Below are 27,518 nucleotides of genomic sequence, written 5' to 3' on the forward strand. Positions count from 1 at the left end.
ATAATCATTATCAAGTATAACAAATAAGTTAAATATAGTAGACATGTGTCAAGAAACGTGGCATTAAAAAAATATCTATCTTAAGAATATTTATCTTTATCCGCAATGTGTGCAAAACATCCTCGCAATCATTTTTTTTTGCTTTCGAGATATTCAGTCTTATTAACTTCAATAGACATCGCGCAACATGATCGATGATTCAAAGTCGCGTAGTGACATCCACGAGATTCACGCAAAAAGCCGTCGATCTATGCGCCTTTTCCACGCGAAAAGGTATATATGATTTCTCGCTTTAGAAGCGACTGGGCGACGTGTATGGCGCAAGCCGATTATCGCGAGGCGGTCTCGAAATTTCCACGGAATATTCAGCAGATCAGACCGACCGATAACGCTGGTGTTGATCGTTATGATTTGATTTATACGCAATTATAGCTGCCGGTGCTGCGCGCGTATAAACGCGGTGCGTTCGTGCCGCGCCGGGCGGCGCACAGTGTTTATCCCTTGAATTATTAGCTGGAAATTACATGCGGGAATCACACGAGAGGAAGTAGTCACGCGGGGAAAAGTGAGTTGCGTCTAAGGATCGCGTAATGCGGCCCTTATTTGGCGAAGCGACGTGTCTCTTACGTGCGATAAAGCGCATGAAAGCTCGATTTAAACAACAAGGTTTCACTTTTCACCAAGTAAATGTCATCGAATTCGGAATATTTCCTCATATTGAGACATTCAGATTATTTTCCGCATAAAAATAACCGAATATACTTGCTGCATTAAATTTATCTTATCCCTTCTTTCTGTTAATTATCTCTTTCTCGAAAAGATTCATCTTGGGATTTCTTTGTCGAAATCTCGTGCGAAGCTGATTGGATCTCAGGCGTTTGCGCTGACGCAACGTAAAGGCGCGAATAGTGACGTTGTGGCCGCGGCGGCATGAGATGCGCAACGTGGCGGCAATAATAATGCGTTTGATTTACGATAAAGCCGCCGCTTGCCAAGTCCATCCGACGGCACGGCGATTTCGCGCGAAACGCATCCGCAAGCACGATAAGACAGGTAAGATCGAGACGGAAGGATTTACTTCGTCGGCAGGACGATCCTTTCAGCCGGACGTTTATTCCGTCGACGAACTTTCCGACCTCGCGCGCGGCTCCTCCCAAGTAACGGGCTTGTTATAGAAAACACACGCGCACGTAACCGGACTTGGACTTGGCGCGCCAGAGAGAAAAACACTTGAGACAGGCCTAGACAATAAAAGTTGCCGTAAAACTTATCGACCGGTGGTTCGTTAATTTCTCAAATTTATCGGCGTGTAAACTTGCTGAATCAATGTCTACCCGTGGAGCGGTTGCAATTGCAAAGCATTGTTTAAAACCTGACATCTTGCATATCGTCATCTATGAAATGCTCCTTCTTTACGCGATAAAAACAGCAATTGAGAAACACGCGTTGAAGAAACGAAATCTTGGCTTTGTGAAAAAGAAGAATACTTTTTTTAAATCTCGTTTAATCTGAACGAAGATATTATGGTTACTTATCTATAATAAATTTATCTCTATAATAGAAAAAAGTATTGATTGCTTTACATTTTTTTTTATTAAGTAAATAAGTTCATCTAAGGAATTTCAATTATTTGATTTTATTTCAATATGATGTTCTTGCAAATATTGCAAGTATTGCAGAGATATCTTTGGACAAACTTATTGACAGATACGAGTTAACGCTAGAACCATCCCGTGTTCCAGGTCCTCGCACGAGAAGAGTGAAGAGGACAGACGGACGCGGCGGCGGCACCCCCGAAGAGAAACGTCCCAGGACCGCGTTCAGTGGTGAACAGTTAGCGAGACTGAAGAGAGAATTCGCGGAGAACCGATACCTGACGGAAAGACGGAGGCAGCAGCTCTCGAGGGATTTAGGTCTGAACGAGGCACAGATCAAGATCTGGTTCCAGAACAAGCGGGCGAAAATCAAAAAGGCCAGCGGCCAAAAAAATCCCCTGGCGCTTCAACTGATGGCACAGGGGCTTTACAATCACTCGACGGTACCGCTTACTAAAGAGGAAGAGGAACAGGCCGCGGAGCTTCAAGCGAAATGACGATTGCAAACTTAAATGAACGCTCGGCAGAATTTAGCTTGCAACTTTGATCCTTGAATTTCATATCTCTAACTCCAAAGAATATAAAAGCGAAGATCGACTCATTCTCTACTCGGTTTTTATTCTTTGCGTCAGAATTTTTCAGAAAAATTGTAAAGGATAAATAGAATCTGGAAATACCAGATTACTTAGTGTGAAAAAATTTTCCAATACGATTAGAAAACATTCGATATTAGAATTCCACGAAATAACCTTTTTTGGAATCAATAATTTTTCTTCTGTAAAAAAAATAATGCGAAAATACTCATCGAAAAATATTTTCACTCTATTTTTCTGACTGCAGTTTTTTGAAATCAAATTGTAAACCAACCAAAGTACGATGTAAATTTTTATATTATATATTATTAAAAAAAAAGATAAATATATAGTATATTACTTTGAAGAGAGTCACATCATCAGGCCAAAAAGCTAGTAAAGAAAGCTTGTAGACGGACCAGAGTCAACGGTCTGTCATTTCTCTTCCTTAAAATGAAAGACTGGAATATTTATTTCGCTAGACGTATTAGTACAACTCGTTAGACAGAGTCAACTCGAGAAATTCTTGTCTTGTAATTAGAGCTTCCGATAGAACAACAGTTTGGCGAATGTCATTTGCCCTTGTTCGAAATAATCGTGAACGGGAAGTTAGTTTTACCGAGATGGCTACGCGAATAAGTTACGATCGTTGTTCCTTGCCATCGCTTTGAGAAGAGATGATAAACGCTACGGCACAGGTTCCTAGACCGCAGCACACGTACAGTTGAATCAGATTTTGTAGGGGGAAAGCAATCAATAATATAAGGCATTTTAGAAAACTAACAAGTTTCCTGAGATGCTTTGTATAAAGTATTGCCGTGCAAAAACAAGAAAAATAGCTAATAATATTTCATATCGTTGGAAGAAGAGAAATAAATTTTCTTAACAAAAGGGTACTGATATTATTGAATAATCTTCTCTCACAAAATTGATCGAGTTTGTCAAAGAAATAAAATATATTCGTTATATATTAGCGTATCGTGCGATGGCATGCAGCGGTTAGATTGTTACGAAGGAGATTAACAAGTGCCATTTTTTGCAATTTTTCCGGCAAGATTGTTTATGCGAAAACAGGACCGTCTGGTAACGAAGAAAAATCGAAATCGGGCGAGTACAGGGAGTAATCAGATTTTTCGTTAATTTATTGTAAAAATGTAAGATATTAAATATCGCGAAAAACTGGAGTGTGATTGCGACGTGCAATAGAAGATTATACATAATAAAAAGAGAAATAAATAGAGACGACCTATGTATAGGTGTGTTGTATATGTAATTACGGAGCGACGTGTACATAATTTACCATTTAGCGACGGCGTTGTCCCGATAGACTGTTTAAAATGTAACTTAGCTATTTATTTACGTATGATATATGAAGAGTAGCGAGCGCATACGAACGATCACGCGACAACTGATACTTGTAAGATTATTTAAATTCGAATTAAATATTCCCATTATCAAGCCAACGAGCATGATTTATTTTGTCAACACCTATATCCTCTCTCCCAGTCACGTGAATGTTTGCTCGGGTGAAGCATTATTTGTGATAGACATCGACAGCTGGGCGGTAATCGAAAATCCGATTAATGAATTACGACATGGCGACATGTCATCCGCGAGACGTGTCACGATCGACGACGACTATAACAGGCAAATAAGTCGTTGCGTCACTGAAGCGAAAAACAAATTACATTTGAATAATACTAAACTTAACAAGTACCTCTCTTGAATTTTTTGAAATTCTAAAAGCTATTTGGGACTTCTATAATTTAAACTCATGCAAAAAACTGATTATTACAGGTATATAATTTAAAGTTGCAATATTAATTTCTATTGTATCTTATTTGTCTTATGAATAATTCGTGACGACATAAATAAAATAAAAGTGTCAAGCGGTTCTTTTTAAATGTTTTCAGCGCGTTGCAACGCGAAAAGCGAGAACGATGGTCGAGACGATCTCTATATACGGATGAAAGTGGCGGGGCGGGTCGGGTCGATTCGCATTCAGCATTTGGCGCATGCTTCCACCCCCGTCTCGTTTCAGGCATCGTGCAAGCCCCATGAAAAGCCCCTCCTGCAGGCGAGATATCGATTGATTTACAGTCGAAAGGTGGCCATCGTTGATATCAAGCCAGCCACGCCTACGTTATACCGTAAACGCGTTTCGTTGCGCGTGTTGCGTTACGCTGATCGCGAGTGGTGTCGGTTAACGCGCGTCATAAGTACTTCATTTAACCCCACTATCACTGTTCTATCACGTATCTCTTTATTACATCGCTTACTAGGAGAAATATTGGATTTTTTCCGAAAAACCGTGTAATTCTTATGTAACAAGTCTTTTCCGGGACAATTTTGGAATACAAAATGCATAGTTTAAAAACAATTTTTCACCCTTTGGATGACTGTTATATATTATTTAACCGTTTCACATACAAATTGTCAAATAATAATCTGTGATAATCTCTTTAATGTACTATTGCCACTATTATACGATAGACGCGTTTTCTAATTTTAAAACGCGAAGAAAGAGAAATTATTTTACGCAAGAAAATAAATAAATTCGAACGAACTTCAAAATTTCTCGCGGAATTGTAATTGGATGCAAAACGTTTTTTGTCATCAAAATTCAAAGGTCGAAAACCGAAGATATCCGAGGGAACATCGAAACTCGCTGCTGTCAAAAGGGGTGCCTGGTAAGTAATAGGTAACATTAACGTACAAGCTACGGCAGAGTGGAAGGACTGACATGACGAATAATCGACGATAGTCACTTTCGACTAGACTTCCGTTATACCCTCGTCCACGAGAAGAAATGGCTCTCTTTAACGCTATGACGATTAGGTGTAACGATACCGTCTTGACCCAGTAAAGTTTCCTCAACATGTAGGATACAAATGCTCAGCCATTATTAACTTCGAAATGAACAAAATCGCAAAAACTTGCAAGTTAGTTGACTGATGATTGGCGTAGCTCCGCGCGAGCGCGAAATTGCTAAATCATAATCTTGAAAAATACATGGTAACATATACTTTTTATCATATTCAACTACGTGTGGCAGTACCATTAATTTTGTTTTCCTTCGCTCATGTTTGCATTAATGAAGAAAAGTGTTTCGTGCTAAGGGGTTTCCTTTTCCCTACGAGCGGTTCCATCGTTCGAGAGCTTTATAATATCGGAGAAAGACGTGCATAATTTAGTCATCGCCGAATAAATCATCGCATCTGATTTTCTTCAAGCAGATCTCCGACGTATATATTCGGGATTTCATGATAAAATTCCGAAATCGACCGCGTTTCGACGCTCTGGAATGTATGGAAATCTATGCCGGTCGTGTCGGTTAGGACTAATAATAGCCGAGGTACTTATATACGACGACCGATCGGGCCGACACGTCGGGCCCCGCCAGTGGTCAGCGGGGCCCAATACGTCCCTGTCAGATTAGAATCGCGGTACTTGACAGACTCGCGCTTCTGTCTGTCCGTACGTCCGGCGATGCCTCTTTGGGCGTCGGGGGGTCAAACGCCACGCCAGATCCATAAAGACGATCGTTCCTGCTCCTTTGTCCCGGAATCTTTATAAATGAGATACAACCAAGAGAAAAGCAGATGCATGTGAGGGGGTACGCAGACATTAACCCCGGCCGACCCGTTCGGCATTCTCGAAGAACCGCGTATATTCCACGTGAACGAGAGAGAGGAGCTCAAGTTCGTATTATGCATCCGTCTCGTTGGTCTTCGCTTCGTGATTCGTTTGACGATCTCTCGTTACTTCTCGAATACTTGACGAGGCGATATTAGCCGGAGATAAGCGTCCGTGTCCACATTTACCACAATGTCGTCTCGGACTAAGAATTAGGTCATTTATCGATGAGCGATCAACGAGTTCCTTTATCAAAGAATTTCTTGAATTTATAACAGTTTATTTGTTAAGGATTCGTTATTAACTAAAATTTATTAGATCGTGTATCGTTGCACACGGAGAATCATTGAGTTTGTTTTGCTCACTGACCATAATTTATATATTCAGTTGCATCTATGAGATGATAAACCAGTGGAATCGTTTCCGGCGAAGCCGCAGCAACGGTAGCATTTTTTAACCCGGTTGCTCGATTGATAAGAAAACGCTCATTATCTAAATACCAACGTACTTCCTGCCGCTTGTGTACGAAAGTATCTGGCCTTCTTAGAATTGATGAACGGGAAATTGAAGGCGTTAACGGGTTTATTTCTCTTATACGAGAGTAGTAAACGAGTTTCATTGCTTCCCTGTTACTCAATAAGGCGACTGTGTTCAAGGTGCGATATCTTCGAGATGATGATTAAAGATTACTTAATTAATGAATTTACCTACTTAATAGTTGGTTATCTCAAAAGAATATGACTCCGAAAATTTACGTTCACACGCGAATTTAAACGGTAGAGAGGTAAAACGATAGGGTAGTCCCTCATATTAATTATCGTAATAGCCGTTAACCCCGGTATCTATTACGCGTATATATCTACTGATACGCTAATAATCGTTAACTGAACGATGGGAGCCGTATCGTAGGACGGACCGTGGCAAAATCTATGGCGGATCGACCGACCTCCGCGTACGAGCTAATGCGTAATGGTAGATACGCCGATAAGAGCGTCGCGTTATCAATCGACACGCCGCGCGCGTTCGCGCTCGCGCTCGCACTCGCATTTCTCTCGACGCGTTCTTAGCGCACAGCGCCGATATATCCGCGCGTCGACCGGTCACGGCAAGTCTCGAAACCGATCGTATCTCCGCGGCACGGTTCTTTTTCCCGGCGTTATGCCTCACCCGGTCGGCTTGGCGCGGCTTGGCGCGGCGCAGCGCAGCGCGGCGTTCACGCTCGGCGATGCCGGGATTAAGAGGAGGATAATAATTCGTGGCGGCCGTGAGAGATCGGAGCGACCGGAGAGATCTCTGAGGATGATTGTCGTTGGCGAACGAGGCATTAGTCGTACGGTAGCCGATGCCGATGGATACGCACTTCGCCGTCAGTGGGTGGGAAGGGAGCGGGATGAGGGAACGTGAAAAGAGCAACGTCGGAGGATCTGATGCTGACGAGTATTAAAATTAATGGTCAGCCGTGTACGCTGACGTGTCACCTTATACCTCCATGCGTCATTTTGATTGACCAATAAATTATCTCTCTAAAAGGGGGAGGAGGGCGGGTTTCGCGCGCGATGGCCGCTGATCTTCTCGCGCCGCTCTTTCCCTTCTACGGAAAAAATACGTCTCTCGCGATCTCTTAGTATTGATGCTCGATTGTGTAGAAAGATACAAAGTGACTATGTCAGTGATGATTATCGATACGTCCGATGTGACGAGACGAGAGGAAATTATATGACTTTATTTTTAGCAGTGCCATTATAATAACGATTACATTTCTACATATTATTTTAAAAAAAATTGGTATTATAAATAATGTAGATTACATAAGTGGAATAATAATTACAGAGTGCAATTTAATATAGTTAAAATTACAAGAAGCTGAAAGCATATATATATGTGTAAGATTGCGAGTATTCTTGTTATAAGAAAAATATCGACGATGTTATACTACTATATTATAGCGTTATAAAGAACGCGTTCCCGTCATTTTAGAAATATTCCTACGATTCTTCAGCCTCGATATTTCAGTCTAGACCGTTTAACGCGCGATTCCAGACGCGCCGCGGCGATAATAACGAACTCTCTGTCTCGCGAATTTCCCCGAAAGAGGCCTCAACCAGGCTTTTATGGCTCAATCCGCATGTTCCGACAACACGATGTGTGGGCCAACGGTCTCGCGCGCGGTTCCCCTTCCGAAATTTTCTTCTGGCCCGAGTTCCCATGGAAGGCGCGTTACCCCGGCATCGACGGGGACAAAACTTGCGCGTTTGCCGTGTTTTTAGACGCACGAGTGGCCAAATGACTGGGACGCGCGGCTCTCATGCATGAATGCAACGTCAGCTGCCATCCCGGGACACGGCGAACTCTTCATTAACCGTGCAGAACATTACGGGGAACGCGCGCGCAAGGGGTGCGCGGGACATGATTCGCAAAACCGTCGACGTAAGATCCATATTTTACGTCTTTGAAGCGACGACACTCGACTCTGTGCAAGGAGGTAACTCGAGAAAACATCTTCTGAATAATTAAAAATAAAAAAAATTTTTTTAAGGACATTAATTGAAACGAGAAGCGTTTACATAGTCATTTTCGTTCGATTTGTAACAAAAATATTAATACATATTCGAATATGTCGAATCTGTGGAAATAATTTCTGATAAAACCGTTATCACATTAGTACTTATACGAATCAACAGTCTGCATATTTGTGATACTGATAAGACAATAACAATTTGTGAACTATTCAATCAGCAATATTATTCGACGCTTACATATCAGATGTATTAATATTGACTTTCATTGAAGTTAATAAAAGTTTGGTAAAAGACCTATTATTTTCATCGCCAGGGATGGTAACGCTAAGATTTTCTTATCACTTATTTACTGCAATTCATCTAGCTACAATACTATTTTGTATTTTAACATGGCATATAATGAATAATTACAATTATCAATTAGGATTTTTATCATAATTCAATATTTGATTTATTTTTGTTACAAGAAGAACAAAAGAACCATGTATGATGCTCCTTTTATTTGTTCCATTTTTAGGTAGAAACCAATAGAAACCTACATTATCGTGATTTAATTGCAACCTAATATGGTGTGGATAGAAAAGAAAGTAAGGTGATATTGTCTTGCTATTGATCCGACCCGTAAGATCGATCTTAACGAAAATTAAGTGAGAAGGTTCCATAACATAGGACAGTTTGTGACACTTTTCGAATCGCGGAGAATCTCGACGGGCCCGACGATCCATATTTAGTTTCATAGTGTCATGTCCAGCTTAACGCATCCGTGCGTCCGGACATATCCAAACTCCAAACACACTCTCTTTGTAGACTCCTTTACACGTCACAGCTCTATCCAACGGTGGAGTCAGGTAATACCCACTTCGACGAGTCCCATAAAAAAATACTATTTTAGAATTAAAGATGAACATAATGATATATCTCTATTAACAGCAGTGATATTCTACAGCAAGGTAATGTACTTTCATGAATGTGGAAATACATTTCAATTTATATTAGAACGTACTACGAGCTTTCAGCATTGTTCTCTTTATAAGGAGAACACGGCGAAGAATTATGAAATAACCGCGTTTTACATTAGAAAGGTAACTGTTGTAAAACTTCTCTTTTGTTCGTTAAACTAAAAGTATAAATAAGTAACTTGTATCACACACCGTTTCGTTCAACGGCTCAATACTAACCATAACGTGTTGCTACGTTTCCATCGACAAGTTCTATCGCCACTTTACTTTCAACGAGAGAGCGACTTCGTAAAGAATTTTTTTATCAAAGTTTGACGCAGCGCATCGTTCTCTCTGGAAATTCAGTTATGACAGTCAAGAACGATCAAACGACGCGGAATTCCCGAACGATCGTAGTAGTCAATAGGTGGATGAGTCACCATCTTCGGGTCGAGCGTAGAACGTAAAGAGTCGCGGTGAGCAGGGTGAGCAAAGGGGAAAGAGAGCAAAAAGGAGGAAACGAGCAGCCGAAGAGAACCTCTAAGTGGTGGGGACACCGCCACGGAGTGGTGGTACTACAGTGGAAAGAGTGGAAAGAGAGAGGTGGGACCGGAGCCCTGGGACCACACACGACGCTCCACGCGTCTGCGACTCGGTTACATTGCTTAATTGTAAACGACCCAGTGGCTCTCATCCGGCGGTTGTTTGCCCTCGCCCCGATTATCCGCCTGCCACATAATACCTCCCACACGAATTCCTCAGATCAAAAAGAAAACTCTCACGGTGCGTTTAACTTAATGAAAAAATGCAATCCTTATTTTCCAAAATATACGTTATTTACGCATTGCCAATTCCATAATTAAGATTATTCGCATTAGAATAATTAACAATTAAAATATTTTGTATCGTAATGTTATTTTTAGTAAATGTACGCGATGCAAAGTATGACTGAAAATGTTTGCAGTAAAAAGTTGAATTTTTTTTATAATCGATAATTATATGCTACATGGTTCCATTCTATGAACATACAATGTAGACATACATATTCATATACTGCAAATGGTTATTGCATATGAAGACATGATATAAGCTGACAAGGGTATTTGGAAGCAAACGAAGTTGCAGGAGAGAGGAGCACGTTCATATCTGTAACATCATCAATTCTGTCGATAGTTCGGCATGTCGGTTTCAACTAATTAAAACCAGGGTCTCATCGAGCTTCTGGCTTCCCTTCTTTGCTGTTTAGCCTCCGCCGCTGGTTGACCTCCCTGTTCTCCTCGCTTTCGGCATTCCTCAAACGTCGTACCCCTTTCACGAATATCTCGTGTCCTCCTAATAGGCTTACATAATGCCACCGAGAGAAAGAGAGAGAAGTAATAAATCTATTACTTAATTTTACTGGCGTGTGACGTTGTGCGCTTTATCATTCTTTTAAAATTTCTACATGTGAATTTTATGTTGCAAATAGTAAAATTACAACGTATAGTAAAGCTTATAAGTTGCGTACTTTATAACCAGTTACCAGTAAAAAATATGTTTAAAAAAAATCAAAATTTTCTAAATCCATTTGTATTGTATTAGCTACAGATAGTGCCAATTGAATGCTATACGGACAGCATACACACGCAGCAACTAAATTAAAGCGATGCGAATCTAATGGATCCTTTTCGTCAGACAAATCCCGACTCATATAAAATAAGATAAATTCCCGAATCAATCGCAGCTACACAATATTCTCCCTAATCTGTACTTAATAGATCGGCGTAATCGAGCGCATCGCGGTCAAACGATCTGAAAGCGAAATAGTAGGAAAGGCCAGAGTCACTCGGAAATCGTTAGCGAGTCCGTCGACTGTCGTATATAGTTCGGCGATGTCGGTCACGATAATGATGCGACAAAATCACGCCGCGGGCAGTCGGAGGAGAAGATTCCTCGATACGCGTCCTTGCTCGCCCTTCGTCCTTCTGTATCACCTCAATTCGCGGGTGGCCCGCGTGCCCCACACGTGGAACGAAACAGACAGAGTCGACGTCTCGGCCGGCATAAGAAAACGATCAATTACGTACATTCTATTATACGAACACATATTCTATAGAATAGATACGTCAAAAATTGCAATAGCAATTGCAATAAAATTGCGACTGTATACGATGTAAATGATCCCGATGCATTAAATATGAAGTGACCGTGTCACAACCGCCGTTGTACACTTTCGAAGCACATATGTAACGTAAACGTGATAATTATATACGCATCTTGTGTTTCCGGAGGCCAGTTCAGTGATTAAATGGCAATCCACGTTGCGAGAGGGGGAGAAAAAGATATAACGATCGCGTGAGTGATATCGCGTAACGTTGTCGAATCGATGTTTTCACATTACGCACAAATTACTTTACCGAGGAGAACGTTCTCTTAAAAACGTACGTGACTTGTTGCTTTGCTACTGTCTCATTAACTGTATTCAATACCTATTTACTTCAATCTGAGAAATGAGGACGGATGGATGAGTACTGCTGGATGATTGACAAGCAGTGAGCAGTAAATGAGGCAGTGATAATTTAAGGATGATCAGAATAAGACGTACAACCTAATATTTAAGAAAATTATTTTAAGTAGATAAAAGGTTCCGTATTAAATAAAATGATTATTTGTAATACAAAATCTGAGAAACATTTCCTGCATTGTACGTGATTGGTTCCTATTTCTTGTTTGTTTGAAAAATAATTAATTTATCACACTATTAAAAATGTAAAAGCATCTTCATGCACGAAAAGATTTGTACGTATCGAAAGCCGATTATGCTTGCTAATGCTAATAATTTTCACACATACAATGTCTATTTAAATATACATATATGTATATTGTCATGTGTAAATTCTGCGAGAATAATGAGAAGCCAAGAAAAGCGGTAGTGTGACGAAACGACAGTTTATAAATTCGTTGAAGCACGCCGCGGATGCGCGCGTGATCTTTCTCCGGTTTACAATTTTCTCCGCGGCGCACGGGGTTAAGTGTCTTCTCAAAGGAGCAATAAACGAGAGACGGTAATCGTAAACATAGCGGCTGCAGACATTTTCACGCGTTTCAAGTGCAGTTAGCGCGATACTTCGCTTTTGTGGCCGCCTCGCGAAACGTGGTCATGGTGTTTAAGGAATACCCATGGTCCCGCCGCGAATGCCGTTCTCGGATTCCCGGTATAACTGGCGGTTTTCGACCCATTAAATTTCACGCTTGGTCCCCGCGTCAACCTTGTTTTCGCTTAAACATAACAAAGATCCCTTAACGGAATTAGAAAGCCGCGAGGAAAATCACGGAGATCAGCAACTCGTTTGCGCGCGACCGCCGTTATCTCAAGACTCTTTTAAGTCATTAAATCGCGAACGAGCGTCGCGAATCGTTCTCTACATGCACAAAGACATATCTACAATTAAATAAATACGCATAATGATCAATCTACAATTATGTATAAAAACCGGGGCTGCGTTATAAGTTTCTCTTATTAAAGTTTATCTGTAATATTCCTAAATAGCAGTATCTCTAAATTAGTAACGTAATATCGTAGATTTTAGCCAATTTTAGCAAAGTCAGTTTACATTGGAGAGATTTGTCGATACCTCCCGGATGTTACGCAACGTCGTGAGGCGAGGCGCCGGCGTCTTCGCGAGTGTCGAAGACAATAATCGCGCTCGTCCCGACCGTTCGCCATATCGAATATAAGCGCGGCGCGCGATTTGGTATCACATTCGCGGCGAATGTCTTCGGGGTGGCTAGTACGCCGCGTGTGACGGTGCAGGCCACCCATGTAGCCGTTGTTCGTTCGCATCTATCATGGAGCCACCTTCTTTTCCCGGCAGCTTAAGCCCCAATAAAAGCCCCCGGTTCGGCCTGTGTCTCCGGATCGAGCAAAAAATCGGCCATTACCTCGCGAGAGCGGGCCAGAGCTCGATGAATCTAACTTCGTAACTCGAGGACCGACGAGCGTTTTCGCCCAACAGATTGTCGCCGCCGTGAAGATCTTACGATCCCCCTCCTTTGCTTCCTTTTTTCTCCCCCCCCCTTCCTACACGATTACCGTTTCAATCTCAACCCCCTCGAGATCGGCCGTTGATACTTATAAGTTACTCGGTATGTAATATCAGACGCTTGGTCTTCTTTCTCCAAAAAGCGTCTGTTATGGAAAATAATTTAAAGATCGCGTTAATTCCGTCACGAATAATTACACATTAGTGGTTGCACTTAAATAACCGTAAACTGCATAGGTATCACTATGACTGACAAAGTGCTCGTAACGTTGTGTAAAAAAAAGTCGACAGAGGAGTACAAATTATAAAAATACAAATTTTCTAGGTTCTAGAGAGAGAGAGTCTATCCATTTCGAGGCAATAGATTGTAATACAATATAGTTTCTTTGTAATATATTTTTATATTCTTAATCTTGAATGTTTCAATTTTTTCCGCAATAATCGTAGGAATAATATATTCATAATAAAGATATTTCAATAAAGAGATTAACAATAAGTAATACAAAATACAGTAATACAGTAACACACTTTACCGCAACATTAATTATCATTTTAAAAATTTTGATATAATGTCCACACACACACACACACACACACACACACACAAAAAGAGAATGTTCTTGATTTGAAAATATTTTTAGTTTTAACGTGCAAATCTTGAAGTGAGATTATATTGCGTTAAACTTGTTTGAAGAAAACGTGCTTGAATGAAGTCATTATATAGCGCGACCAAGAAAAAAATGTTGAAATAAAAAGTTGAAATTCTTATAAGAAGATTATAGTGATCTTACTTATATGTAAAACAATTTATATCTTTTTATAAGAATTTCAACTTTTTATTTCAACATTTTTTCTCGGTTGCACCATATAATGACTTCATTCAAGCAAGTTCTCTTCAAGCAAGTTTAACGCAATATAATCTCATTTCAAGATTTCCACGTTAAAACTAAAGATATTTTGAAATCAAGAATATTCTTTTTCTCTGTGTAATAATTGTCAGAAAAAGATTATTCGTGATTTTTTTTATAATATCTCGCATACATTTCGCATACATACATTTTATTCGCGGTTGTAATATAATATTACAAATCTATTGCCTCGACATTTAAATAAAAAAAATCACTCACCGGCCGATGCGCAGCAGCGGAGTTGTAATACTGCGTTCATCTGAAACATATAAATATTTTTGTATTAAAACAATGTCCAAGATAATCAATATACTTTAAGTAAATAATTATATCGCGCCGTAAATTTTTAAAACGTAATTTTAACAGATATCTCATTTTAAAATGCAAGAAACGCAATCGCGGCCGCCGACGCGGCCGCCGACGCCGACGCCGCAAGCGGCTGTATGTTTCCGCGTTGACTTCGCATAATTAATCCGCGAAAATCGTATTACAAATAATATTACAACCGTGCGAATAAGAGAGACGTGACATTCGCGACGTAATTCTCTTCTCGCGTATGCCGGAGATCGAACTCCGAAATTCCAAAATTGCGCCGAAGTTAAATCTCGAACGAATACTGGCGAACGATTACTTTACGTAACGTACACTATAGATTTTCGGTATACTGACAGTGAATATCGGAACGCAGCCTGAGTATCCACGTATGGGCGAATCAAGTGACACTTGAGAAAATCCGTCACAGGACACCGAAATAAGAAACAAGTAATAAGTAATTACTCACCCTACGGTTGCTCCGCGGTCGCCCGATGCCTCCCAGGCCTCCCCCTCCTCTCCTCGGTCCTCCTCCGTTGTCGCATCTCCGTTGGCGCACTCACTCACGACGTTCACGAGCGAAAATATCGTCACTTATGATCGCGCGACACTTTCGACACTTTGCACGGCACTCCCGGGATTAATCTCGCGCAACGCGGCGGCGAATGAATTACGGCGGAGAAGTTACGAACAAAGCTACACGATCCGATCGACACCTGTAATGTCCCGCAGGTAGACGATAACATGGCGGAGTCAGGCGGAGAGAATTTCGTAAATCGCACGGCCAACTTTACTCGGAGCCAACTTCAACCGTCGCGTCGCGAGGACGCTACACTTGCTGCTTGTCAGCCGCCACTACAATTAAATCATCGATTTATGAACACTTTTAGCGAATTCGGGCGCTTGCACTAGTGCACACTGAGTGCGCACTAAGGCTCATTCTTAATCAATTATTATATTTATAAATTATCTTAAATACTTCTTAGTCTATAAAATGATTTGTACATTATCCATATAAATATTACAGATTATTTTATTGGCCAAAAAATCTTTAAACGTGTATTTAAGCGACTTTAAATCTAAGAATAGATTATAAACAAGCCTTAGTGCGCACTCAGTGTGCACTAGTGCAAGCGCCCGAATTCGCTATTTGTCTATCACCCACGATCGCCAGATATCGAGACACGATCAAATACGAAGTTAACGTAACCGTACGACGTTAATGGAGACTGCGATCGTTAATTAAACACTCGATTTAGGGTCCGCTCGTATTCTTTATCCGTGTTCCGAAAACTTCATTCCGAAGCCGCGCGACACGACGCGAGACCCGAGACCCGAGTCAAGATGACGGTTATGAGAAAAGCGAGACCGAAAGAATGTAATCGAAAGTTAAGTATATTATCAAATGCGGTATACCTCGGTACTCGTATAAATTCCGAACATTCGAATATTATCACAGTTTTCCGTAATCTGAATCGCCGGACCCGGCGATACTTGTTACTTGTATCTTGTATTACTCCGCGATGTGCGATGTGCGATGTGCTCCGAGAGCAACCAAGAGCAACGACGTCATAGGGGTAGAAAGGCGCGGGCGCGAGTCGCGAGCGCCGCGGTATGCGTAGCGGGGGTAGAGCGAGGACAAAGTGACTAGGCACGCTGCGCACTCGGTCTGTTCCGTGTGCTTACGTCAGCCTACCCCCACTCTACCACCGCTACTGTTGTTTACCGTGGCGCGCGGCGCCCGCGACCTGCTCTTTAACGCTTTAACGCGTCGTTGCTCGCGCCGCTCACGGATCGCATCGCGGAGTAATAAGGTTATATTTCATGTGTCGTACCGTACGACAAATTTTTTAAGCATGTTGATTGACTGCAGGATAGATAAGTTTTCGAGTTTCTAGAAATCCTCTATCTTATAGCCAATCGGTACGCCTGACAGAGCTTGGCGACAAATGAAATATCAGCTTTATACATCACGAATCGCCGGGTCCGACTATTCAGATTAACGAAAAACTGTGATAATATCGAATGTTCGGAATTTATACGGGTACCGTGGTATCGGAGGTATATCGCATTTGATAATACTAACTTTCGATAATACTAACATTCTTTCGGTCTCGCTTTTCTCATAACCGTCATCTTGACTCGGGTCTCTCGCGTCGTGTCGCGCGGCTTCGGAATAAAGTTTTCGGAACACACGGATAATAAAGGACATTACGAGCTGACCCTAAATCGAGTGACGCCGCGATATGGCCTATATGTGTTTAATTAGCGATCACAGATCACAGTCTCTATTAAGGCCATTGCACACAAAATGCATTGCTTGGCATAAGCGTAGTATGAGACCGCCAAACCAATGAGCATCCAGCATAAATTCGTTATATCGATTTACATAAGATATTCATTAAGGCCATCGCACACAAAATTGCATAGGCTGCATAAGCGTAGCATAAGAACGCTGGACCAATGAGCATCTTATGTAAATTAATGTACCGACTTTATGCTGGATGCTCATTGGTTTAGCGGTTTTATGTTACGCTTATGCTAAGCTATGCATTTTGTGTGCGATGGCCTTTCGTCTAGCGGTCTTATGCTATATGCTTATGCAGTTTATGCAATTTTGTGTGCGATAGCCTTTAACGTTGTACGTTTAACTTTGTATTTAATTGTGTTTTAATATTTGGCGATATTTATTGGTGATCGTGGGGAACGTAGACACGAATGTGAATGTTCATAAATCGATGATTTAATTGTAGTTAACCAAAATCGCCTCACAAGCAGCAAGGCACCGGCCTCATAGTCGGTTCTTATATTTAAGACCGTCTTAAGTACAATCTGAAGATGTCATTAACCAATCACAGAGCCGACGGTCTTGAAATAAGATCTGACTTATGAATACCGGCCCAAGTGTAGCGTCCTCGCGACTCGCGACGCGACGGTTGCTCCTGGCGAAAGTGGCGAGTGAAGTTGGCTGCGCGATTTACGAAATTCTCTCCGCCATGTTAGCCTCTACCTGCGTTACGTGTTATGGGTGTCGATCGGATCGTATAGCTTTGTTCGTAGCTTTTCCGCCATAATTCTTCCGTCGCCGCCGTGTAAATAAGTATGCGCCGCGTCGCGAGATTAATACCGGGAGTGCCGTGCAAAGTGTCGCGCGATCGTAAAAAGTGACGATATATTTTCACGCATGAACGTCGCGAGTCAGCGCGTCGACGGAGATGTGACAATGGAGAGGAGGAGGAGGTCCGGGAGGCATCGGGCGACGGCGGAGCAACCGTGAGGTGAGTAATTCTTATTTGTTTAATATATTTTGCTGTTCTGTGACGGATTCCGTCATTTTCTCAAGCGCCACTTGATTCGCCTATTACGTGATACTCATTACTCGTTCGAGGTTTAACTCCGGCGCAATTGCGCAATTTCGGAGTTCGATCTCCGGCATATGCGGGAAGAAATTACGTCGTGAACATCGCGTACTCTCCTATTCGCACGGTCGTAATATTGGGAACTTTCCAAAATATCGTTTTGTCTGTTACTCATTGCCGAAAAAGAAAGATAGAATCACGTTTGTGTCGACTTGTGTCACTTGCTGGAAAGCTCCCATTACTTTGTTAGACGATTTTTCGCGGATTAATTATGTGAACGAGATAATACGGAAATATGCAGCGGCTTTACTACGCGATTGTTTCTAAGCATTTTAAAATCAAATATATCTGTTAAAATAATATTTTAAAAATTTAACGGGCGCGATAATTATTTACTTCAAGTATTAATTATATTATCTTGGACCTTGTTTTAATGTAAAAATATTTCTATGTTACAGATCAACGCAGGGTTACGACTTACAACTCCGCTGTTGCGCATCGGCCGGTGAGTTATTTTTTTTCTTTTTTTTATTTAAATGTTGAGGCAATGGATTTATAAAAATTATACTACAAACATAAATGAAATGTATGTATGAGATTACAAAGAAACTAATATGTATATTATAATGTATTATAATCTATATTGCCTTGAAATGGATACATATATTCTTGATTTAAAAATATCTTTAGTTTCAATGTGGAAATCTTGAAGTGAGATTATATTGCGTTAAACGAACAACACTTGCTTGAATGAGTCATTTATATAATTCAACTAAGAAAAAAATGTAGAAATAAAAAGTTGAAATTCTTATAAGATTATTGTTTCGTATATAAGATCACTATAATCTTCTTATAAGAATTTCAATTTTTTATTTTAACTTTTTTTTCTTGGTTGAACTATATGTATAAATAACTTCATTCAATCAAGTTTTCTGCGTTTAACGTAATATAATCTCATTTCAAGATTTCCACATTAAAACTAAAAATATTTTCAAATCAAGAACATTCTTTTTTTCTATGTATGAGCATTCAGTGACAGTGATACCTACTGATAGTGATATACCTAAATGGGACCGCGGCTTCTCCGGTATCCTGATTGATCACTATAAAATCATGGTTTGATGTGTCCAGTCAGTCTACATACAGAAAAATAATCATTCTACAGCCAAGAAAAGCACTTACTTATTTTATTTTATTTTTTTTAAGTAAGTTTTCTTACAAGATTATTTTCTTACTAATAGTTTTCAAATATATCTTGATAAGTCAAGAATGTTTTGAGTAAATGTAATTCTTACAATGACTTTATGGTAAATTTGCGAATATATAAGCATACCAAATACTTAATCTGCAAATCTACCAATAAAGCCATTAATGCTTATAATTAAGCATGTAATGCTTATAATTAAACATTACATATACTCAAAACAATATTCTGGTTTTCAAAGACTTGTGTCAAGATATTTGAAAACTGTTAGTAAGAAAATATTCTTTGTTGTAAGAAAACTTACTTAAAAGATGTAAAATAAAATAAGTAAGTGCTTCTCTTGGCTGTAGACTTCATCCTCACCACTCCACTCATGTTGCCGCGGCCCATTCTGACATCGGTGGTTGACGATCGATGTTCAGCGAACAGCGCGCGGTAATCAGGTAGCCAATCTTCTATTCATCGCTTAATTATTATGGGCGTACGTAGTACACGCAACGATACCATAACTGCTGATTTACAGCGACGAAATTTATCACGCCGGTAGTCGCTGATTGTTTACGCGGTGCGGTCAATCGCTCAATCCCGTGTCTAATTGTTAATTCGAGCGTCATTTACATTTTCAATTGCACCTATCCAGACGCATAATGAACGTATCACGCAAACGCGCAACACTTTCCCCGCCGCTACGTCCGTATAAGAACGGTAGAAAAAGTGAAACTCCGTGATGCAGATAGTTTTCGGACCGTGCGGCTTAAAAAAGCCTTCGTCATTACGTTCCTCGTACAATTCTTGCATAAATTTGACGATAGCTTCGTCTTATCTAGCGTGGTGCTTCTCAACTCGTGATTTTTGCTCGAAAAGCTAATTTAACCTGAATAATTTTATAATTATTATACCTGATATAAATTCCATCACATATTATAATTATTATACAGCAATTATAAAATCAATATTTCTAATAATAAACACATATAGCAATTATAAAATCAATATTTCTAATAATAAACACATAACAATTATTATACAGTAATTATAAAATCAATATTTCTAATAATAAATGTAAAAATAGGCGGTACCGTGCAACAAATATTGATCAGAAGATATGTCTTTGTGTCACAGTAAAGAAAACTTGGAACTTCGTTAAATATTGCACTAATTATATTTTTTCGGAAACTTTGTCACGATGATCTCTGTATTGTGTGAAAATCTTATGAATAGATTCAACGTAATACCATTTGCGATAATCTGATTTACTTGAATCAGCGCAAAACTCTCTTTTGATCATTTATCAAATTTGCTAACTACAAAATAATAGCAATCAATTTCGAGTTTTGACTTGAATTATATACCTATACATCTAATTTCGCAAATAACACTTTCTGCGCACAGTCAGGCTCGACGTTCTAGTTCGACACGTTTCCTGGAATAAAACTGCCGCCGCGGAGACGCAGGTATTCAAGTTATATATATATATATATATATATAAGTAATTTGTGGAAAAGATCACCGGGAGCGGGATAATTCATGCGCGCGATAAAAATTTAATCGCACACACGGTTTAAAGAGTATCACCGAGAAAGAAAGTGCATCCCTCTTCCCACGGTGCATTTTACGACGGCGGATCTGACCGGCCGGCGTTCATGAGAATTTATTAACGTTCATTTTCTGTTTAATTACCGGCATGCGGCATGCGCTGCCGAGAGACGTTCCTGAGAGACCGACACGTTCCGCTTGGGGACTTTGGCGTCGTTAAAGTTATCGGTCTAAAACCGCCGCGGACAGAATTCGTCTTCGACACGGTAATGTCTTACTTCGTCGCATTGCGAGCGGCTGAAAGCATAACTGTACGGCGGATTTAGATTTTCGAATTCGATCGCCGCACGGCCGTGATTTTACGGGACAACCTGTTACGGGGAGAGAGAGATGAAGAGAGAAAACCGGATACCACGCGTTCTTTTAAAAGCTGCAACATGAGATGCTTAGGATAACCCGATAGATTATACGTGAAACTTTTACGATGTTCTATATACGCAGTGTACCGCAAGTTACGTTAAAATCGTTAGAATAAAGTGGCCGGAACGTGTAAATTGCATTTCTATAAAAAAAGAAAACGGAGAATGTTCGACATTTACGGGGTAATTCTCGACATTCTGAAACGAAGTTTGAAAGCTTACAGGTACGCTGAAATTTAAGGCGGTTATTTTCTTTCGTATGTCGTAACTGACTTAATACTACTTCGTAATAAAGCTCTCGAGACATAGAATTGTTTGATAATGCAACGCATATAACATTCGCATTATAAATATTCATCGATGGCACATTGCTTATTTATCCAATAAATTAGCTACGCAGTGATCACACTTCTCACGTCTAATCGCCGCGCTGCAGAGATTAAGATTGAATAAATGCATTTGCAAGTCAAATAAAGATGTCCACTTGCATTTTGCGACGTATTTATAATCATCCGCGTTAACGACCGCTATAAATGTTCCCGAAGTGGCATGTAAACGGCGAAAGCGAGCTCTCTCCAGCTGCTGTAAAATTCAATCTATTATAAATTGCATGATACAACGAGTTAATGATCGCGCTTTAACTTACGCAGCATCAAAATAGCACAAATACCTACTAATTCTTGATGTACAATATTTATATTATAGTAAGTAGTAAAATCTAAGCATTCAAAGTTGAAACAAGAATTTGTATGTGCACGATTGCAAATGGAATTTTTAATGCTTATCTACAATTATGATCGTGGTGACCATTACAATTACGGCTGTTAATAAAAGAAATAATACTAAAAAGGATAAATGCGACGAAGAACATAATGCTTCTCGCTGCGCAAATAAATTTTGGCTCATGCTCGAATTCTATATTTACCAGCAATATTCAAATTTCCCACGTTGCGCCACACGAGAGCTTCACGTTGATGCGGTTCCCGGTGCGAGCGCCGTGTAAGCTTTGCTCTACAAAACGAACGAAGGCAGAAAAAGAGAACGAAGATGGACACCTCGATAAGTTCCTTTCCGCTCAAGCCGCCCGGCATTCCGGGGCTCGTAGTCAGACGCTTTCTTAATCGCTGCCCGTTTCGTTTGCATGGAAACAATTCGGCTACCGACTTAGGTGACTTCAGTGACATTCCCCAGAGCGAGGATTAGATGAAAGAAGAGAGAAAAGAGAGAGAAAGGGAGAGGGAGAGCTGGAGGACGCGAAGTGATCCATGGGACCCCATGGGTTCCACGGGTTACCGCCGACCGCGCGTGTGTACGTACGCGCACGCGTGTATGCGGGGCCTCTGGCACGGGGTCCAGTTGGGTGGTCCCATTCCGCTGACGCGTTCACAACACCCATCTCTCGCTATTATACCCCTCGGTGGCTTCCTCGCTAAGGACCTTATTAAATATTGCTACACGCGAAATCTCATTCCGTTACGCGTACCCGCCTCCCTCCTCCCGTATATATCTTTCCCTCCCCCTATGCACCCACCCCTCCTGATCCCCGTTTGCCCGCCCGTCGTGCGGGATGCACCGGACGCAGGAATGCGCGATCCGTCGCGCCACCCGTTAGATCTTCGTGAGAACGCGTGGCATCCCGCACCCCCCTTTCCGCCCCCACGAAAAGCTGCCTGCGACGATATTTGTCGAGAGCGTAAGTCCTTTATCTGCGAGAAGTATCCTATGGATTGTATGTGAGTGGACATGGGAGATGTTTCTCTTCGAGCCTCGTGGAGAGATAATAATTTGAAACAAATAAATATATAATATGTATAATAATATAAAAACTATCCTCTATCTTTATTCCTTCAAAGATTATAAAAAGTTTTGCGCTATATCTGGCTTCGACCAAAAACTGCTGTCTAAAAAATATATAACAAAACTAACTGTTCATCCAAAAACATCTGAACAAAATCTATATAGCTCCGAAATAAAATTCAACGAGCATATACTAAATAAATTAGTATTTATACAATATATTGATTTTCTTGTTAACAATCGTTATCGTGCGACGACGTCATCGCGCAGCATCGCGCGGGATTAACGGTCGATGTAAGGAATGCGTCGCGGCCAGAGCGGTCGTGCTTTCCTCGCGGACACAGGCATGAATTAAGAGGGGGGGGGGGAGTTGGCATTTCTTTCAAGGCGCCGCGCGTTATCGCGCAAGTGAACGAGCCTTAAGTACTGCCGATTACGGGTAATAAAAGCGTTCGGCTGTCATCTGGGGAACGTACGGCGAATTCCGCGAGCAAGAAGCGTCCGCGAAAACCGGAGCAGGCAGCCACGAACAGGGTCTTGCGCTTCGATCACCGGCTTATGTGTGCGTCGCGCGTATACCGGCAGCATTATGTCCTCGTCCCCCCATCTTTTTCGGGCCCCGCGAATCGAAAGAAGCCCGTGTGCTCCGCGGTGGCCTCAATTGTTCTTCTCCGAAGCCATTTTCATGTTGGCACGGTTAACGACTTTTCGTTACTTTAAAACGAACGAGCATGACGAGATTGTTCTTCCAGTACCCGGTATGTTCGATTGACGATGCGCCATTTACATTCCGCTCGAAATAACAGAAGCATAGAAAGGTCGTACCTTTCTTAAATTATGAAAAAAAGTGATATATGTATTAAACAATAATTTCTTTAAAATCTTTCTTTCCATAACCGTTTATGATATAGTTGTAAGAAAATGTTCTTCCTGTACGTGTCTACTCTACGCCTTTTATTTTTGCCCAAATGAACGAGGTAATACAAAAGATCGGTATGAAAATTTCCAGTTGTATTTACTTCGTAAACGTAGCGTCGCGTATCTGAACATCAGCAATTTACCGATATGATTCCGCTGGTGAAATACCTTTTGTAGAAGCGTAAAGTGCGTATACGCCCGCGTCTTATACATCAAGTCTTTGTCGACGGTAGAAAGCGCGATATTCCTGCTGATTAATGACAAGGTTCCCGGTGTGTACGACTGTTCTTCCCCTGATAAGAAGCAGCCCTCGGGAGTGTGTATTTGAGATCGTGTCCCGGCATCGGTGACTCTGTAATGGGGTTAAGCGCGGCGGGTCGCGGCGGTTACGTTTTGCGCCGGGCGCGCTATCGTGGCCCGGCAACCATCGCGATAGATCATCTCGGTCGCACCCATAAACAATAACTTACACTTCGCCGACTCGTAAAGTTAGACCTCTCCACCCTTCATCCGCTCTGCGATTTCTCAACAGCGATGCACACCACCTAACTCCTCTTTCTCTTATTATCTCTTTTTCTCTCTCTTTCTCTCTTAGGTTCGACCGCTGCAACTTCCTCGCAATCCTATTTTTCTCTGAAAGGAAAATTCTCGTCTTCGTCTACCTTGCTCGAGGCAAGTCGACAGCTTCCGCGGTAATTTGTCCGCGTGGAAGTACGTGCGTATTTTTGAGTAGGAACGAACGCTTTGTTGCGTAACGCTATACCTTTCTTTCGTTGAGTAATTATCTACAATTTCTCACGACACAAGCCGCGTAGTACGCAGCGTGTCTCGGGTTTCTTTCGAACTTCGTCTTCTGAGACTTCCCAATGCCTTACTCTTGATCGTAAAGCTCAATGCAGGATTTCGAGAAATGCAACGAACAATTATTGATTACTTTAGTTGTTACTTTATTAATAACAAAATGATTTGTGTATATTACCCTTTGCGTATACACAATCCTTTTTCAGTGGAACAAAAGTGAAAACAAGGATTAATTTACCAGCTTAGAGGATGATGACAAGAATTCAAAGATCATTTTCGATAACCAACAATGAATAATTTACGTTATATGTAATATGTATACATGTAAAGTATTGTATGATACATGCTGGATGTCACGTGCAACTAGTAATACTAGACTTACCCTTTCTTAATCTTCCAACAAGACTTCGCTCTTACCTGCGGCTACATACTTCTCGACTTCGATTTCCCACGGAAGTACCTCTCTCTCGAAAAAATAAATTCTACTAAATTTCTGCACAAGATAAAGTTCTGCATCTCTTATCTATTTCTACTAAAAAGGCATGTCTAATTTCTGGATTCTAAAAATGTTTTCCTCGCATGTAGTAGATACTACATTATAATCGCGAAAGTGAAATATTCGGATGCATCACCGCTGGAACTATTATATTCTCTCGTAGGAATCGATGATGACATTTAAAAATGCCAAAAAAGTATATGTAATTACAGAGGAAAATACATTCTATTCTTCTCTATATAAAATTAGAAAATTGTCGAATATTTTTAACCGTGATTATTCTGCACAATCGCTTGGGAGGGAATGAAGCTTTATTTCATCAGAGATGTCACTGGGATGTATACGTTTCTGTTCGCGTATGTCCGCGTGCACACGAAGGGCCATGCTCACAAACGCGCGATCCGTTACTAATTATAAGCACGACAGTCAGCAATCAAGAACAAAGGGGCTCCTTGCCTCCGCCGCGGATTCTCTGTCGTCGTTTCTCCGCGGTAAAGACGCGCGCGCACACATGTACACGACATGTTCGCGTACGGTACGTCGGCATGACTTACGAGCCTCAGACTCGGTTCCTATACACTACCTTATAACTCAGAAACCGGCGATAAATCTGATTCACCCGAGGTCCTCCTCCACCCCCGCGCCAAACCATCGCGCGCGCGCGAGAGCGCATGAAAATAATAATCGCCATAAATTATCGATGGAAATCGCACTGGTTTTGCACGACCTCGTGGTACGGGAATCTCGTCACTGACCCGCGCCGAGAGCTCGCCGATGGCTTTCGACGTATACAAAGCCGAGCGGACACTGGCGCGGCGCGCTTTAATTTCGCTGCGACGTGCCCATTGAGAACGCGTCGATTATATTACACGCGACTTCGTTTGAGCCTGAATATCCCCAAGTCTGCTTTAGAAGTCTTGAAGCCGGGACTCGCGATCCGTCTTGCGATCGTACCGACGCGCTCGTCTATTTTATCCCAAAGCCATTAATCCTTGTTCATTGTGGCTAAACGTGGCTAACGTGTGGTTACCACGTTGAACTAAATTTAATCTGAGTAAACGTGTGACGTCGTACTTTATGTTAATTATTAGAAATTTTATTGCAATCATCCTGTTATTTCGTAATAAAATGGTGGAGATACCATGTCACTGTTCTAAGTGAGATAGATACAAAATTGTATATATGTCTAAATCATTTTATTGATGCTGATCACATGATACATTTACTCGCAAACGGCATCCGTTCTACGAGCCTTTTACGTCTAACATACTCGGGTATTGAACGTTTCACAGCTAACAGAATCATTATCCGCGCATTGATCTTATTAAGCCGGTAATCGTTATAATTCCGGCCCGCGAGAACGAGAGCGCACGATTAATGCGATTGCTGATCACTGCAGTCCGATATTTATGTCCCGATCCGCTATGAGAAATGATCGCGCTGCTGACGGCGTCTTCTTATTGATGCCTATATACATTTATGAGCATAGCTAATGACTGGTAACGAACGATTCGACAAGTGAGGCCGACTTCCTGGTGGATTCTGACGCGAGTGCCAAGGTGGTCCGCGATCGTTAAAAGACGGCGCGAAGCCCCGCGCGATCCACCTTCAAAGGCCCGTTGACAGGTACACATTAAACTCTCACCTCCGAGACACGACGCATTCCTCTGCCCGCGTTTCAAGCGCGTCCGTTTCTCGCATTTGTCATATCACGACGGCGATGCGAGAGGAAACCTGCCGAAATGTCGTTATAGACGAGCTGACGTCTCGCGACTCGAGAAAATATACCACGCCGTAAAAATATACCGAGGAAACTGCGCGCGAATACGTTCCGGGATTTAAAAATAGAACGCGAGTACTTTACGAACCAGTAAAACGCGTATTTCATTGCAGCCGTTTGTTTTCAGAGATAAAATATTTAAACAATTAAAAGAAACGAATATTAAATTCTGAAAATTCAAATTGCAAAATTGTAACTTTTTATTTCCTTATTACGAGTCTTAGGTTTCTAATGGTTGTTAAAAATAGAGATTGTATAACAAAGAGAATATTTATATAATGAAAATAGATAACAATTAAATCTATAGGTCAAATGAAACGATTAAACTTTTATAGTTTTATGTGTAAAGAGTTATTTTTCTAGTTGACTCTTCGATTATCGTAATCCCGGTAGTCGCGATAATGGATGCGTAAGCTGCTTTGTCATTTCGTGCGAAGAGATCGTCAGTCGAACGAGGGTTTTCACTTTGCGGCGTTGCGACGATTACAAACGATGAATACAAACAGAAGAAACAAGAGGGGATCCTCTTGCGAGTCGATTGACGGCATATTGTCTTGTGGCGTCGAGATGAATACACGCGCGAAGCCCGGGAGCCCCCCCTGGAGCAAATCCCGACAAATGGTCGGAAAAGTAAGTGTTGTATCGTGATCCGACGTTATCGGGCCGTTTTACTGGGGGCCATTCTACTCGTGACGACGCGCGGGGG

The 27,518-nt window shown here is 41.2% G+C and overlaps 1 protein-coding gene across 4 annotated transcripts in view; it reads left to right on the forward strand.

Moving 5' to 3' along the window:
- The window catches only part of LOC139807959 (uncharacterized), a 170,212-nt gene that overhangs the window by 63,436 nt on the left and 79,258 nt on the right, over positions 1-27,518 (forward strand). The window contains exon 3 of one of the 4 annotated variants that reach the window (XR_011730743.1): positions 1,725-1,885. Coding sequence is in view for 2 of the 4 variants with exons in the window: in XM_071769478.1 (XP_071625579.1) it covers positions 1,743-2,092 (350 nt within the window). In the remaining 2 variants the exon portion in view is untranslated. Of the gene's footprint in view, positions 1-1,724; positions 3,625-18,319; positions 18,367-27,518 lie in introns of those variants that run through there. The other 3 variants (XR_011730744.1, XM_071769479.1, XM_071769478.1) reach the window with 3 other exon arrangements.

The sequence above is a fragment of the Temnothorax longispinosus genome, chromosome 2 (genome assembly GCF_030848805.1).
Source record: "Temnothorax longispinosus isolate EJ_2023e chromosome 2, Tlon_JGU_v1, whole genome shotgun sequence".
In the NCBI taxonomy this organism is placed as follows: domain Eukaryota; kingdom Metazoa; phylum Arthropoda; class Insecta; order Hymenoptera; family Formicidae; genus Temnothorax; species Temnothorax longispinosus.